This window comes from Halyomorpha halys, unplaced genomic scaffold (genome assembly GCF_000696795.3).
Source record: "Halyomorpha halys isolate HHAL.00 unplaced genomic scaffold, Hhal_1.1 Scaffold874.1, whole genome shotgun sequence".
NCBI lineage: Eukaryota > Metazoa > Arthropoda > Insecta > Hemiptera > Pentatomidae > Halyomorpha > Halyomorpha halys.
Window position 1 is genome coordinate 245135 of NW_027114036.1, and position 16029 is coordinate 261163.

The following is a 16029-nucleotide window of genomic DNA, read 5'->3' on the forward strand; positions in this document are numbered from 1 at the left end:
ATATTTTTTTTTTTTTTTTTTTTTTTTTTTTTTTTTTTTTTTTTTTTTTTTTTTTTTTTTTTTTATGCACACAGTATACATTCTGTACATTTTCTACAACAAATTATACATTTTCATTAACACCAAGTAATCCAATTTTATAATTTTGAGTTAGTATTCTTGGTACATATTTCTTTTGCATAGTAGAGTTGATTTATGTGCTCGTATTTTTCTTTATCAGAATTATCAGTGGAATATTTTGACAATTTTAGTGTGTTAATTACGGTCAATGTCAGATGTTTTATTCCATGATTATAGATAAAATAATTTAAAACAATTATTGTAAATTTGGAGGTAATTACGCGACGGGTCCTATTTAAAGCTCTTTTATGAATAAATTTTATCAGTAAATTACTTTATAAAATTATTACCTATTTTCTCTTTAATAATAAATTAGACTTAGGGTAACCAAAGGTTCGATGCCTATCCCACAAATCCACAAGCCTCCCACTTACGCTTCGGTCAACCCCTCAGACGTTTACTCATCGGTTTATTGTTTATTGACACTTTCGTTTGCAATCCTAGAACCTTTCACGGCCACCTTATTCGGTTATCTGTTATCTGAATTATTATTCGCTCAATTTAAGGGTTTGTATCCGTATGAATATCTGGTAACCTCGTCGTTATTTGGTTCGAATATTTCATGCAATATTTTATTTTCAAAAATCCTTAGGTGTTGTTTCATCATTACTCTAAGTGGCTACATTTCGTAACAGTAGGAAGGATAATAGTTTTGTATAATGTAAATTTTAAGTTTTGTGGAAAGAAAGGTGTGAACTAAGTAATAATTGATAAATAACACAAATTTCCCTCCTTTAACCTTGTCTAAGACCGTAGGTACTTAACTCCTCTACCTACTCAAATAAATTTCTTCCTATATCTGTATTACCGAAAATCTGTTTCTGCTAAAAAAACAAACTAACAAATTTTGTTCATATTTATTATGCATATTAAAAAATGTCGAATAGTCTGGTGTTGTGATAGAGAAAATGTGACATGACAATTACGTTTACAGTATGGAAGTTACTACTACTTACTTTCTTGTAGAACCTTGCCCCTGTGACCTTGTGAAATCCTTTCTTGTACGTAATCAGATAGTCGTCAGGATCGGCGAACTTGAAGAGGATCCCTGTGGCCGTCTTGGTCAGTGAGAAGGGCCCCTTGAAGTTCATTTTGTCGAGGATGGAAGCGGCCTTGTCCATGTTGAGGTCGTGGCTGGGGGTGAGCAGAAAGGCGCCTCGGGTAAGGAAGTAGCCCTCCACCGAAGCTTCTGAGGCTGAGTCTGTGTCGTTGGCCTTCGTCATTTCTCCACCAGCTACGATCAAATTAGTTGATTATATAATTAATAGTAATTATATTGTTTATTTATAATTATATAAATTATACGAAACGTAGATGAGAGGATTGCGTCAAGACGTCGTCTTGTGGATTTGGGTATGGACGGGCGTCATTGAGTAGGTGTGTGTAAACAGCGATTAGCGGTGTTGACATCGAACCATATTCCATTTGTGGAAAATGGTATTTTGTTTATTTAATTACTAGCAGACCCGGCATTGCTATATTTGAGGACGAATAACATTAATTGAACACTATTGCAACTTTGATATCAATTAATATATAGATGAAGTGATAAAACGGTAACTATAGTAACATAAACAGCTAACTTCGCTGTATAATTGTTTGAAAAGTTATTCTTTTTTTTAAACTAATATGTAAAATATATATCATTAAATCTAAATTATGTTAATGTAGAATAAAACAGAAGATATTTCGATTTCTTACGTTTTTATTAACGTAGAAATTGGTTAAAATGCAGAGGAATTATGAAAAATTATGTAAGCAATGGTCACCGGAATAATAAAAAAAAATCTAATAAATTAAGGTGAAACATTTTAAATTTATTTAAAAAATGGTATTAGAGGGTCTCAGGTTCAAAAAAGGAATATGATGTGCTTTTTCCTTAAAAAAAAAAATAATAAATAATATGATAATTGTTGACCTATTTTACAAAAATCCTCATTATGTTTTTTTTTTTTTATTTTTATTTTTTTTTTTAGAAAGAAAAATCATTTAATAGAATCAATAATATTTTTCCTTATTCTTTTATTTTTAAATTTTGTTATGGATGTGATATTTTATCACTATTCGTTATTGCCTAAGATTGTGGCTGATTATAATACTTATCAATAAATTAATAAATTAATATTTGAATTATTTGTACATGACGCTTTGTTATATTTTGATAAAGTATAGTATTTCTGGCAGGATAAATGTTCACATTTAACATTCGCAATTTTCAAAGGTATAAAAAATAAAAATTTATTCTTATTGACTTTTGTTGAAAGCTAACAATATGTATTCAATTTTCGGATTAATACCGATTATAGTTGATTTTAAACAATAATATAAATGTTATAAGCAGTATAAAAATTTATAAATTATATTAATTATTAAGAATAATTGACACAAAAAGTAATATAGCAATTAACGAAACCTATTATGTGTAATTGCTAGTAATATCGCCAATTTTTTTTTTAACCAAAACTCAATTGAGAAAAATTACTCTAAATTATAAAATAGCTATATATATTATTTTGACATTAAATTAGAGCCATTGTTAGGTCTGATAGGTTCCATTATGTTTCCTGCCATTCAAAAGACAAACATAGTTAGTTATCTCAAACAATGACTGACAATCGCCGATACAACTCGACTCTACCCTATTTGTTCAAACTAATTATTCAATTTTATGTCTGTATTTAATAATTAGATATGTTTAATTCTATTTTTTAAATGATATTCCCTTCTATATAGAAATTGTGAAGGTTTAGTAAAAATTATCGTTCGAATTAATAAAATAAAAGACGGTGTACATGAATAATTTCAAAACTTTCACCTACCACACAAAAAATATATTTTTCTCTTTTACTACAAAAATAAGTATTTTAGGGTTTCCCGAGGTGAGTATAATGAACATCATTCAAGAATACAATAGTTAAAAACAACAAAATATATGAAAGCCGTGTACATATGATAGTGTTCGGAAAAAAATCGGACACGCTCGGATGGCACTGATTCTCCAGTCTCTAAACGGCTGTTTCTATTTCTTAATTTTTCTTCTTTGTTTCATTATAAAGTTCTTTCATATTTCATATTTATTCATTGTTATTACTAGCAATGGAAAAAAGGGTGATGATTTCGAATAAATAAAATTAAATTGAATTTTGATGAAGAATTTTTAATAATTCGTCATTTAAGAGCTGTCAGATTATTTAAATGAGAATAAAACCTATCAAATACAATATTTCATTAATATTTAATTGTTTAAATATATGTTTCCTTTTTCATTTTTTAATAACTTTAATTTTGAATAATTTTCATTTTCTACTTATATTTACTTGCTATATTTTCATATTTATATTATTTTCTTGTTATTTCCTCTTTATTTAGCCTGAAGATGGGGGAAATCTCCCGAAACGTTGCTGTATAATATGAAATAAATTATTATATTGTAATAAGGAAGAAATTGTTGTCATTCACTATATCCAGTTTAATACCTTAAGAATCTTCCAGTCAAAGGATTATTAAATTTCCTTTTTCATTTTTTAATAACTTTAATTTTGAATAATTTTCATTTTCTACTTATATTTACTTGCTATATTTTCATATTTATATTATTTTCTTGTTATTTCCTCTTTATTTATTTTATCATTATTTATTCTCAAGTAGCCTTTATTTCCTTATGATACTTAAACAATATATTTTCAATCAACATTATTTATGCATCTACATTGCCTTTTATTTTCTTATTTTGTAATAACTTTTATTCACCATTATATACAATACCAATATTTATTTTAATATAGATTTTAATTTTTTAAACATGAGGATTATATGACTTTTTGTATTTATGAACTTAAATTTAAAAACATATTTCTTGTTATAAAATGTCAGCTTTTGATTCATACATTGTTTTATATAAGTCAAATTTGTGAAAATGAATATTTCAGGAACTTTCAGAATAAAATATTACATTTTTTCCAGGAATACATTTTTAGGAAGACGTGTTCCAGTACTGCCAGGGCTTATAAAATATTAAACATTTCATTGAATCGTTCTAAAACGAACTTTTCTTTTTTTATATATAAAATGAATCTTTTGTCTTTTAATTAGCAATGAAATACTTTAAGAATACCAAATAATAATTAAAATTCGTCGAAAATAATTATTAAAATTTAATATAACCTTATTCTTTGATTTTATTAATAAGTATTTAACTAGCAATAAACTAATGATTCTACAAAGTTAGCTTATGCAAATATATTATAATATATATAATATATAATACTGTTTATATATGATTAATGGTCATATATAAAACCAAAACTTAAACCAGAGGTGGCCCAGGTGTATTTTTTTAGGCCAGCGAGATTCATCACTGTTAAAAAAATATATTTATTTTATAATGGCCAAAGTGGATGCAAAACCAACGTATTAAAAGCATACATTATTCGTGCATCCATATTTTCAATAATTAACTGTCGATATTATTTAAAAAAATGAACTTTTAAAATAATATTCTTGACAATCTATGGCAGATATATGCCTGTTTATATGTGAGTTTAGAGATAGAACTTAGTTTATTAATAAAAATAATTCATTTTATTTAAATTTTTCGTATCAAAAATATGTCTATTGTGGGTTTAAATATAATGTGGAGATATATAATTTTATATGCTATCCGCGGAGCTATGATTAATTTCTAAAGTGGCCGGCAAGATCAATTAATTTGGCCTGAATTGACCAGTCAATTACTAATTACCCATTTTGAATGTTTTAATCCGATTTTTTAATGAATGTTTTAATTATATTATATATTTTTTAAAATTATTTTAAACTATTCATACTGCTTGCTGTGTCATATTTTAAAGAAATTAATATTTTTTTCACACCGAGGTTATAAAATTTTCAATACATCAAAAATGATATTATGATTTATAATATTTGTATGAATTTTAAAATTTTAATAAAAAATTGGAATTTAGTTTATTAAAATAATTGTTTTTATATTTACTATCTTAATTTTTTTTTATTAAAAAAAGTTTTATATTCATTTAGAATCGAATTTTCTTAGATAATTTATTTTATTTTTAATTCTTTCTCTCGAGATTGTTATGCGGTAACTTCCTAGTAGATTTCTATTACAAGGGCCCAAGTAGTATATAATTAATTTAATAACAACTATGTATAATTTCTAGTCTAAACTGAGAGTCTGTCAAGTATAGTTGGGGGAAATAACAAATGGCGGCTGGCTCAAAATGTTAATAAAAATTAATTATTTCAACCTAATTAAACATTTAAATAAGAATAAGTCTGCTAAAATATGAATCCTAACAGAGCAGTTTTACGTTCAATAGTTTCCGAGACACAGTTCTTAAAATACAATATTTGATAAAAACATACTGAAAAATCAATGAATTGAATTTATTTCAGAAAATCAATATCTTAGTAACCCAAGGACGTTCAAATGTCTATTAGCACTCAAATTAAAACTGGTTAAATGTGCTATAATGAAGTATATGTCATATATCTTCTTAGGAGTTGTATTTTTCATGATATTTGCTAAAATAAATTGGTTTATTGTTGTTCAGACAAAATTTAATATGAAAACATCACAAAAACTACTACTCCGGTAAGATAAATGCTACAAAATACTTGTAAATTAAAATATCAATTTGAGTCCATACATCTGTACGTTCAATAGTTGCAGAAATATGGTTTTTCTTAAATGAAAATATTGTCAACTTATTAATATATTTATTAAAATAATGGAAAACACCACTCTTCTTAAAATAATCATCATAATCTATTTTATATCAAATTAAACTAGCTTTAATTTTAGTTTAATAGGTATCTGTACGTCTCATGGTTCCTGAGATAAAGATTTCCTACAATAAATTCACTAAAGTTTTAGTATATATTTCATGAAATGTTGCTTTAAAAAAAACTTTGGAGAACTATTTAACGTAAACAACTCTGTTAAGGCTGATATTTTAGAAATTTTATTTTACTTTAAATATAATGTTCTATTAGGTTTTCTAATGTAGTTGGTAGTTTCAAAAATATGGCGCCCGAGAAGAAAAAATTTTTTTTTTTTTTACTTTAAAGCAGACGTTATTTTGTGTTCCGCTTAGTAATTATAAGTAGTTTTCATTAAAGTATTGAATTAAATCACTTATTGGAGTGAATTAAATCACTTTTTTTCTCCAGGGCTCTTGTACTATTACCTAAGTTTTGGATTTTAAATGGTTTGTTGTTTGGTAATCTTAGGGACGAGTCGTTATTTATAATATAATATCACGTGACAATGATAGAATATCATAAATATTTATCAATAGATGATATAAATGGAGGCTTTCTCCTTTTGTTCAGCTAAAGCTTTAGTTTTAATTCCAGTTTATTTTCGTCACATATGGCTATCAAACTAACCGCTCACGAACATAATAAAAAATAAAAGAAAAAAATTGATATATTATGTTTTAAACAAATCTATAAGTAAAACAATACTGTTGTATGGTTAAGTTCAATCAAATACTGAAACACGATAGCTGTCCGGTTTGGCACATTGAAGCATGTCGCACATACCGCAAGCGTATTGATTTCCTCAGCAAGCTGCTAGCACATGGAGCAATTACATCTAGATTATTGTATACCACATCGGTGAGGCCTTTTAGCAATTCAATCTACCCTAAACAGTTAGTAGCTAGTAATGGATGTCATATCTACACTAAAATGTGATAGATTTAATTTAAATATATGAAATTAATTTTTATTATTTTTTATTCTTAAAGTCATATCTTCTAGTGGAAGTGTTTCATTTATAATTAGATCTTGTGAATAAAAATTTACTCTTCCTTGTTTTAATTATTTTATTTTATATCATTAAAAAAACAATAACAACGTTCTAAATATCAACAAATTCTCAAATCCTATGTATACAGCCACTTAATCAATATATCACAATTTATTTTTAATTTTTTTTATACAATTACCTTATTAAACATCTTTTAATTTATTGTTATAGCATGTGAATATATATATTGTGTATATATCCGATCATGGATTGATTAGTATCTTGTTTAATGTAGCAACCTAATGTAATTGGACAGCATAGCTAAATAAAGATTTTCTCTTTACATTTTGTTATCTCCTTAGTAGTCTTACCTTGATTACAAAAACTTATTGTTGTAACTAATATAACATTTTTATAATTAAAAACAAATTAAAACAAGGAAGAGTACCTTTTCATTCACAAGATCTACATATTTTTAATTCATATTTCGGTCTCTTTTCCCCTCTACCTTTTTCCTAGTCTCCTTGAACATCAATATAATTATATTTTGTCATATTTATCATTATTTCTAATTTTAATAACAATCCATCTTTAAGTAACAGTACACACTGATTACCATGTAAAATAAATAATAAATATGACAAAAAAAGAAATATCGAACAAAATAGGAAACATATTGACAATAAATTAAGTAGATAGTTGATAATATTAATAGAAGTTTTAGTATAGGTAAGAATTATGAAAAAAAAGATATGATAAAAACGTTTAATAAAGAAATTAACATAATGAAAGGTAAGGAAAAAAGATGAAAATAATAAGTAATTGAAATTACTAAACTAAAATATGTTAGTAATTATTAAAAATATTTAATTGTGTAAAAATTGATTTTAACATAATGAAATTACTAAAATTCTTTCGTACAGTTCACTATGTTAATTTTTACATCTTCTTACATATTTAATTTCAATTACTCATTATTTTCATTTTCTCCCCCATTTTTTTCGCGTGTGTGACGGTAGTAGCGTGGTAACGCACCTGTCTACCAACTCAAAGGTTGCGAGTTCGAGTACCCGGCCCTATCCGGTATTTTTCAAGCATATGATTATATAAATACTCACGCATTTGTGAGGTCCGTTAGTCAATGGGAGGCACTTACTAAAATAGGCGTGGAAGTGATGAATCCACCCTATTAATACCACGTCATAAAACGCACGATGTATTTCTTTAGTACATCGTGCAAGGCCTTGGACCTCCACGGTCCAATAATAATAATCTCTTTATTAAGTTTTTACCAGATTTTTTTTTTATAATTCTTACCTCTACAACAACTTTTATTAGTATCATCTACTGTCTAATAAAATTATTCTTATATATGTCTCCAAGTTTCTTTGTTATTATTTTCTTTTTCTTTGAATTAAGGTTGCTATCTCGTTTTTGTTGTTTAGCTGCGAAACGTCGACACAAAAAAATAGGTTTTGCTTATTTATGAATTTATAAATTTTTATTTTGCTATAACGCAGAATACCATAGAATTTAATATGTTAGACAAAATTATTTCGCTTTAATGTACTGCTTAGGAGTTTCTTGTAATTTTTGTAAGTTAAAAAACTATTATAAAACAAATGAACGGTAGGTTCCAAAGTTTAGGAGTTATAAGCAAAATACAAAAAAAATAAGAAGACCTAAATCGTTACTTTATTAAATTAATTCTCTAAACAGAAGGAGTTTTAGGACCAGAAATAGGTTACCTTAACCCGCCATTGGTCGCTGTGTGAGAATTTCTCTCATGTTAATAGTTTTTTGGGTCTGGAAGCTGCTAAAGAGAGACTGTGGTTCCCATCTTCCTGAAATCTGTAGTTCACAGTCCCTTCCTTCTATTCCTCACCCCTGGAGTAAGCGTCCATTTCTCTTTGTCGGATAATATTCCCTTCTCATGAGACGTTATCTCACGCATGACTGAGGGTTCTATAAAAATATTCAAGTGTTGAGGATTTTTCTCACGTGCGCCAAGTGTATTTAATCCATAAAAATATTTTTTTCTCGAAGATAAAATTAGCAGAACTAGGGAAACGTAGATTTGAAGAAGCAGGAACTTCTTGACTTGTATTTCGATACTACAAGAATATATTAGGGTATATAAAAAAAAAATGTATGTTTTCATGTTTTTACTTCATCGCTGCGCTACACCCACTGTTACGGAGGGGTTTTTGCATTCTTCCCCAGGAGAGCGAATAAAAAAACAAAAAAAGAATTGTCACCAGTGTAAAAGACCGATATATCCCAGTTATAGTGTTCACTTGCGCACAAGAGATTTGTTCAGACTTTCAGAATACTATTTTATAATTATGTTTGTTTTTTAATTTTTTAAAACTAGTTTGCTCTTGTATCAAAATAATTTTTTTTATCCTTCTTTTGTTATGCTTTAACAAACGTTATCTAAATCAAAATTTTATATTTTAAAAAATGCGTTCAAGAGCTCTAAATAAGAAATGTGAGAAAAAGTCGCACACGCGGCCATCCGTGTTAAAATCGAACTAGCGACCGATGACGGGATAAGTGCGATAGAATCTAATTTTTTTTTTTTTTTTTTAATAATTTATTTATTGATATTTACAACTGTATACACATATATACAACAAGTAAATTTGCTGTAGGTGACATAGTGACATGATAAAAACATGTGGAGAATCTACCCACTGATAGAACTCCAATAACATTTATAGAGGAGAAGATCTCGAGACCATCTTCTTTTCAGACGCCTAGGAGGATTATTAAGTAATGAAGGAGAAGCCAGGTTAGAAACAAGTGGGTTTGGATGGTTGAGAAGTTTATTATGGAAGGAACGGTATCTGGTTCTGGCCAAATCGGCAACATATGGAATATTGAGGTCCTGATGGATGACTTGATTTGTGACTAAGTAAGGAGCATTAAGGATTTTACGAATGATTTTAGAATCTAATTTTAAAAATTTGTTATTCATCTGGTTCCTTTCTAGTTGTAAAAACTTTTGCTAGTCAGTTATCAGAAAAACTTTGTTTTGGATTCTGTCAAATGGTTTTCGAAAAGCAACGCAAGCTCATTATATCAACTTATTTCTTGACTTGATATTATGGGAAATAAACAAAACTTTTTGACTTGACAACGTTAGCAGCAGTTTCCGTAAGGTCTGGGTTCTCGTTATGGTATAACAAGCAATTTACATATAATGGGCCGTTTTCAATCAAGTCTCGCTTAATCACTTATATCCATTTTGGACTTTGATAGTATCACACACACAGCCCTCTTTATCTAAAGCTTGATCTCCCAGACGATTAAACTGAATATATTAATATGAAATGAATAGAAACTAACCACCTCCCTCCCCTATCCAGAATCAATACATTGGAGCGGATTACTGAAATATATTCTAATCGAAGTGTTGTGGCGAAAGTGTCTAAGGAAAACAACTAGCCTCTTTCATAAACATCACGCTGTCGGAAATAAACGGATCAGGATTAGATTGAGTAGAACGTCCCCTCCCCCCTTTCACGGCCGCCATGTTTTATGTATTATGTATCTGTTGTGTATTATGTATTATGTAGGAGCCCCTCCTACCCCACGGCCGACTATCTTCCAAGCGGTTAAGCTACCAGTGTCCGGCTTATGCGCTCTCGTCTCCCTAGAGCATTTGAAAAATTCAGTTCAAAGTGAATATAAAGTTGTTTTTCTTTTTTATAAATAATTGAAATAGTCAATTTTTATTTTATTTTGCTTGAGTGGGAGTGGTTGGGTCAGTGGTAAAGCACTGATATTTATTTTCTTTTTCAATGTAGCTGTGAGTCAACCCTGTAGCTTAAGGAGCCCTCCGGTGTCTCCCCACCCTCATGAAGTGTGTACCCTTAATTGAGGAAAAAAATCTAGCGGTATACCGTGATTCTGACTAAATCACCTCCTTGCTCAACCGTTGGTCTAGTACTTCACCTGTTAGACCACTTTTGATCATTATTTTAATTTGATAAATGTAAACTAATTAAATACCAAACTCCTCTGTTTTCTTTCCCTTATTTAAGCATTGATTTTACTCCTTACATCACGCACTCTGCCAATGTACTTCAATATTATAAAAATATTTTATTAAGTTAGCAGTTGAGACTGCAGTGGCAACCTCTTTGGATTATTGATAACAGGGTCTGTTCTATCTTACCTAGTATGTGCAGTGTATCAGTTTAGTTCTGCACCTATTTTCACCTATCTTCAGTATGTTATCTATCTATGTCTATCTCTGTCAATCTATATTTTTCACCTCTGCAAAAATCTCTCCTTTTCTTCATACATATATTCCTGTTTTTATAACCACATTGTAATAGTAATTAACTAGTACCAATATTAATCAAAACCAGTAGTCACTTGTAATCACTAATAATGTTTCTTTTGTTAACCAGAGTACTGAAGGTTAATTTTATTACTAAAAATCTATAAACAACCAATATCGTTTAAGTTTCATTAATTTCCTCATTAAATTTTTCTTTTATTTTTAGTATATTTTTATCAAAGATGTTTTCTTAATTTTTTTATTTTTCTCTTTTCAATTATTTTCTAATTCTCCTTGTAGTTTCAGTCTTTTGTAATTTCTTCTATTTTATATATATCTTCTATATTGTTTATTTGTATATTAAATATTGTTTTATTTTATTTTTTATTTTATTATTTCATTATTTATTGTTTCATCCATTTTCAGGATTTTTTAAATCTTCCTATTTATATTTATCTTTTATCTCTCTTCTGTAAATACAATATTTGAAACCCCAAATTGACAATATGTTTATAAATCTCAAACAAAAAGTCGAGAGTATTAAATTATAATAAAAAAATATATATATATCTATTTTATTTATAATCTTAACGCTTTCTTGAGACTGGTTAAAATTGTTGTGATAAATTTTACTGTTGACTAATAAATAATTTTAATTTTTAAATTAATGTGAAAAATTGACTAATTAGGCTTATTAGTGGACTAATGTAAATGACCTGAGGAGAATAGCCTGCATGAAGTAGTTTTTTTAATGTTTTGGTTTTAAAATTGTATTAACAAGACTGAAAAGACTGGAAACTGCTCGTCTATTTCGACTATTACAACATTTACTAGACAAACGGTCTAAATCCCCAATCCATTACAAAACACTGATCTATATGACTATTATAAGGCTTATCTGGACATACGGAGTTAAGCATTGGGGCTACACTAAACCATCAAATTCCTTCCGAATTCAATACTTACAGGCCAAAATCCTTCGTAAAATCCTAAATACATTGTCACGAATCAAGTCATCCATCAGGACCTCAATGTCTCAATATCTGGTTCTGGCCAAATCGGCAACATATGAGAATATGTTGCCGATTTGGCCAGAACCAGATACTAATCCTTCCATGATAAACTTCCCAACCATCCAGATCCACTTATTTCTAACCTGGCTTCTCCTTCATTACCTAATAATCCTCCTAGGCATCTGCTAAGAAGATGGCCTCGAGATCTTCTCTAGAAACGTTACTGGAGTTCAACCAATGTTTGTATCATGTCCACTATGTCACCTACAGCAAATTTACTTGTATATATTTTTAAACAGTTGTAAAAAACAATAAATAAATTATTAAAAAATTGTATTAAGGTTGAATCTTCGGACTTATTAATGGAATAAAGATATTTTGAGACTAAAAGGGATAAAATTTTATTTTATTTTAATCAATATATCTCTAATTTAAGCTCAGCGTTAAAATATTCATGAAAAATTAAACCACTCAAACAATTGTTATATACCTGGCGACGTACAAACTAAACACATTTGAATGAATAATTTTCACTATGTTGAGCTCAAATTGTATCAAAACATTTACTCGCTGAATAATCAAAGACATGATAATTGGGAATTGATTGATCCGTCCCATAAAAAAAAAAAACATTATATACTTAGACACTAAACGTATTTAGTACGGTATTTTTTTCAATATCCTGAGCTCAAATTATTTTAAAACATACTTTGAACATCACTATGTAATTTAAGCCTAAAAAATAGCTGAGTCTTCCGCTCAAAAATTATTACGCAAGTTCAGACGGACAGACTAAACATATTTAATACAATCATTTTCAGTTTCTTGAACTGGACTTGATCCAGAAAAGTCACGGCATCTTGTTATACAATGTGAGCCATCACTCAAACAGTGGTCACAGATTATACTAGATACCTAAACACTTTATTTTCCCTATTTTTAACTGAGTTATTTTGATGAAATTATTAAGAAATTTGTACAAAATAATATTTACAATATTTGTTGTTGATGATACCTTCTTAGTATTTTATATGAGGAAGTTGGTAACGGGTCATTCAATAATCATTTCTAAGCCCCAATGGAAAAAGCTCCTATGTTGGTTATGAAATGCTATCTCATGTAAACTAATTCATTTCACTTAATTCATTTAGTTCATTTCACTTTTTAGGATTCACTCTAAAATTCGGTGAAACAATGTAGAATTAAGTGGTCTTCGATCTCAGCTAGGTGTTAACTCCATTGAAATAGTCTAATTACACACACACTTAATACACTTAAATGATTTTTAAAAATTTCCCCCCTAAAGTACCTTTAATTTTCCTTATTTAAAATAAAAAACCGGTTCTAATTGTTAGCAATAATAAACATGAGCTAAATAAAAAATAGTAGAGAATTTCAAAAATTAATAAAGGAGAAGCTGGGTAAAATAGAGACATTCCAGACCACAAGAAATTATTTTTTGTTGGTATATTTCATTTATTTTGATAATTTTATGTACTAATTTTTGTTAATATATTTCTTTTATTTTGATAATTTTATTTATTAATTTTTGTTCGCATATTTCTTTTATTTTGATAAATTTACGTACTAATTTTTGTTTCTGTCTTTTTGTATAGATTTTCACCTTCCAACAATCAGTTCCTTCCCTATATTTAATCATTATTTATTTTAGTTGTATTTTTAGCTTTTTATTTATTTATTTTAGTCCCGCTCAAATCCTCCGTTGAGCCCCAGATTGAAAAGTGAAAATTTATTCTCGGCGTCATTGTTTAAGCCGTTTACCTTAAAATAAAGTCAAAACGTATCCATTGAAGTATACAGAAAAACCAATACAAAATAAAATAAAAATTTAACCAACCCCATTTTACAAATCATTCAACTGTTTATTTAATTATACTATTCGTTGCTCAGGTTTAGTTATAACTGTAATTTATATTATATGTTATATTCTTGTATTATATATAACTCTGGTTTGGAGGATTTGATGCAGATAACGTTTTTTTCATTTTTTCTTTTTACGAAAATATTTCTTCATCAGTTAAACTCAATTTTTTACGATACAATTTTATGATTATTTTTTTCGTTACTAAATTAGGATAGTAATACGTATGAATATGACGTCTTAGTGAGTTATTTGGATTCAAGAACTTAACTGTTTTAATCTCAGTTTATTCTTTTAGTCTAATTTAACTTTATATTGTGAATTCTTCAAAGCATTTTAACTGGGCTTGAGTTAAATTTTTTGCATCCCCATTATTGGACGAAAGCATACATAGAATGAACTTCTATTAATAATCAAATGTTCGTTATAGTATTTATATTTATATAAATATATACTAGAGAGGTATACCTTGATTGAGGCTGGCGGTGGACATGGATGGTATTGGAGTACTGGAAGTAACGGCCAAACCAGAGACCAAACTCTTGGCAAGACGGGGTCCTCCGGACTGTGAACGTCCAGTCTTTTGCCCTGCCCACCCATTGTATTCGTCCCCACTCTCTTCGCGGAGGTTGTCTTCTGTTCAATGAGCCGTTACGAGAAATGGTCATGACCAACATCTTAGGAGGATTTAAATAAATCTAAAACTTTGTAGTTCAGTAGCCTAATGCTAAAATATAAATTTACATAAAATTATTTTATATTATACAATGCATAAATAAAGAAATAGGTTGTTTTTTTGGGGGTTTTTCGTCTATAACTCTTAAAAAGTAAATACTGGCGTAAAGATTATGCTACAACACAGGTTAGTTTGACTTACTGCCCACGAGAGCTTATTAGACCAGAAAAAAATACTTTGAAACGCCTTCCTTTAGAAAGAGACATTATAATTTAATGTAAATAAACTTATATCAAATATGCTGGTTTATTAGTTAGTTAAAATATTATAGTAATTTATAGTTCTCAAGTTGAACACTGTAGCGCTGTGAGGAAGATTAGTTCTTCTTAATTAGAACGAATATTCCTTCATTTCTCGTTACATATGTACTATCTAACACTAATGGACAAGAAAAGAAGTTTGAAGATCTAGAATTTCTAACTTTTTTAACAGAGTTGACCAATAATCTTAACATTCTGAACTCGAGTCTGCATGGAAATAAACCCAACAGTATCAGATTTGGCAGGCGTCATCAATGGGTTTCGTAATAAGCAAGAATTGTTTAAACACACTTTGGAAAAAAAATACTTTCCCAGCTGTCTTGAGTAAGCTGACAAATTCAATAATAACGATTTTAAAGCTGAAGTTCCCAAATCCAAGGAATAATTGGTGAGTTCTTTACCAGATTCGAGGAAATTGAAAGTCTCATAAGTAGTCTTGTTTATAATAATCCTCTTCAAGGTACAATCGAAGAGTAACCACCCGATCTACAACTTGATTACGTGATGTGCAAGCTGACATGTTTCTAATGAACAGGATAGATTGCTTCAAATTGATGCCTAAAGATAAATTCCCAAAATCGCTAAATTCAGGACTAGAATGTCATAAATATTCTCAAGCACGTAACTACATAAGAAATTGTGTTTTATTCGATGAATTTTATAAAAGAATAAAAATAGAAATGAAATTTCTAGTGCATCTTTACTTCCTGAGGTTGGCTACAACAGAACTAGATACTCGTTCGTTAGTGGACGCAGCTGGTCTCACTAAATATATAGTTTGATTCTTACTGCAATTTTTATATAATAATATAAGTATTTTGACTTTATATTTATATATAACAAATTCTTGGCCAATGTAAAGAAATCTTACTACTTTTGGTTTTATTAATAACTTTACCTTACACATTAAACTTATTAATAATTAAATTTTTTTTATAATTTATTTATTGATATT

The 16029-nt window shown here is 28.4% G+C and overlaps 1 protein-coding gene across 1 annotated transcript in view; it reads right to left on the reverse strand.

The window, feature by feature from the left end:
• LOC106686775 (uncharacterized) overlaps window positions 1-14657 on the reverse strand; it is a 63055-nt gene extending 48398 nt beyond the window's left edge. The window contains exons 1-2 of the mRNA XM_014430280.3: window positions 14547-14657; window positions 1077-1354 (exon numbers count right to left, since the gene is read on the reverse strand). Coding sequence (XP_014285766.1) covers window positions 1077-1354; window positions 14547-14571 — 303 coding nt within the window. The 5' untranslated portion in view covers window positions 14572-14657. The remainder of the gene's footprint in view (window positions 1-1076; window positions 1355-14546) is intronic.
• Between the last annotated feature and the right edge of the window lie 1372 nt (window positions 14658-16029).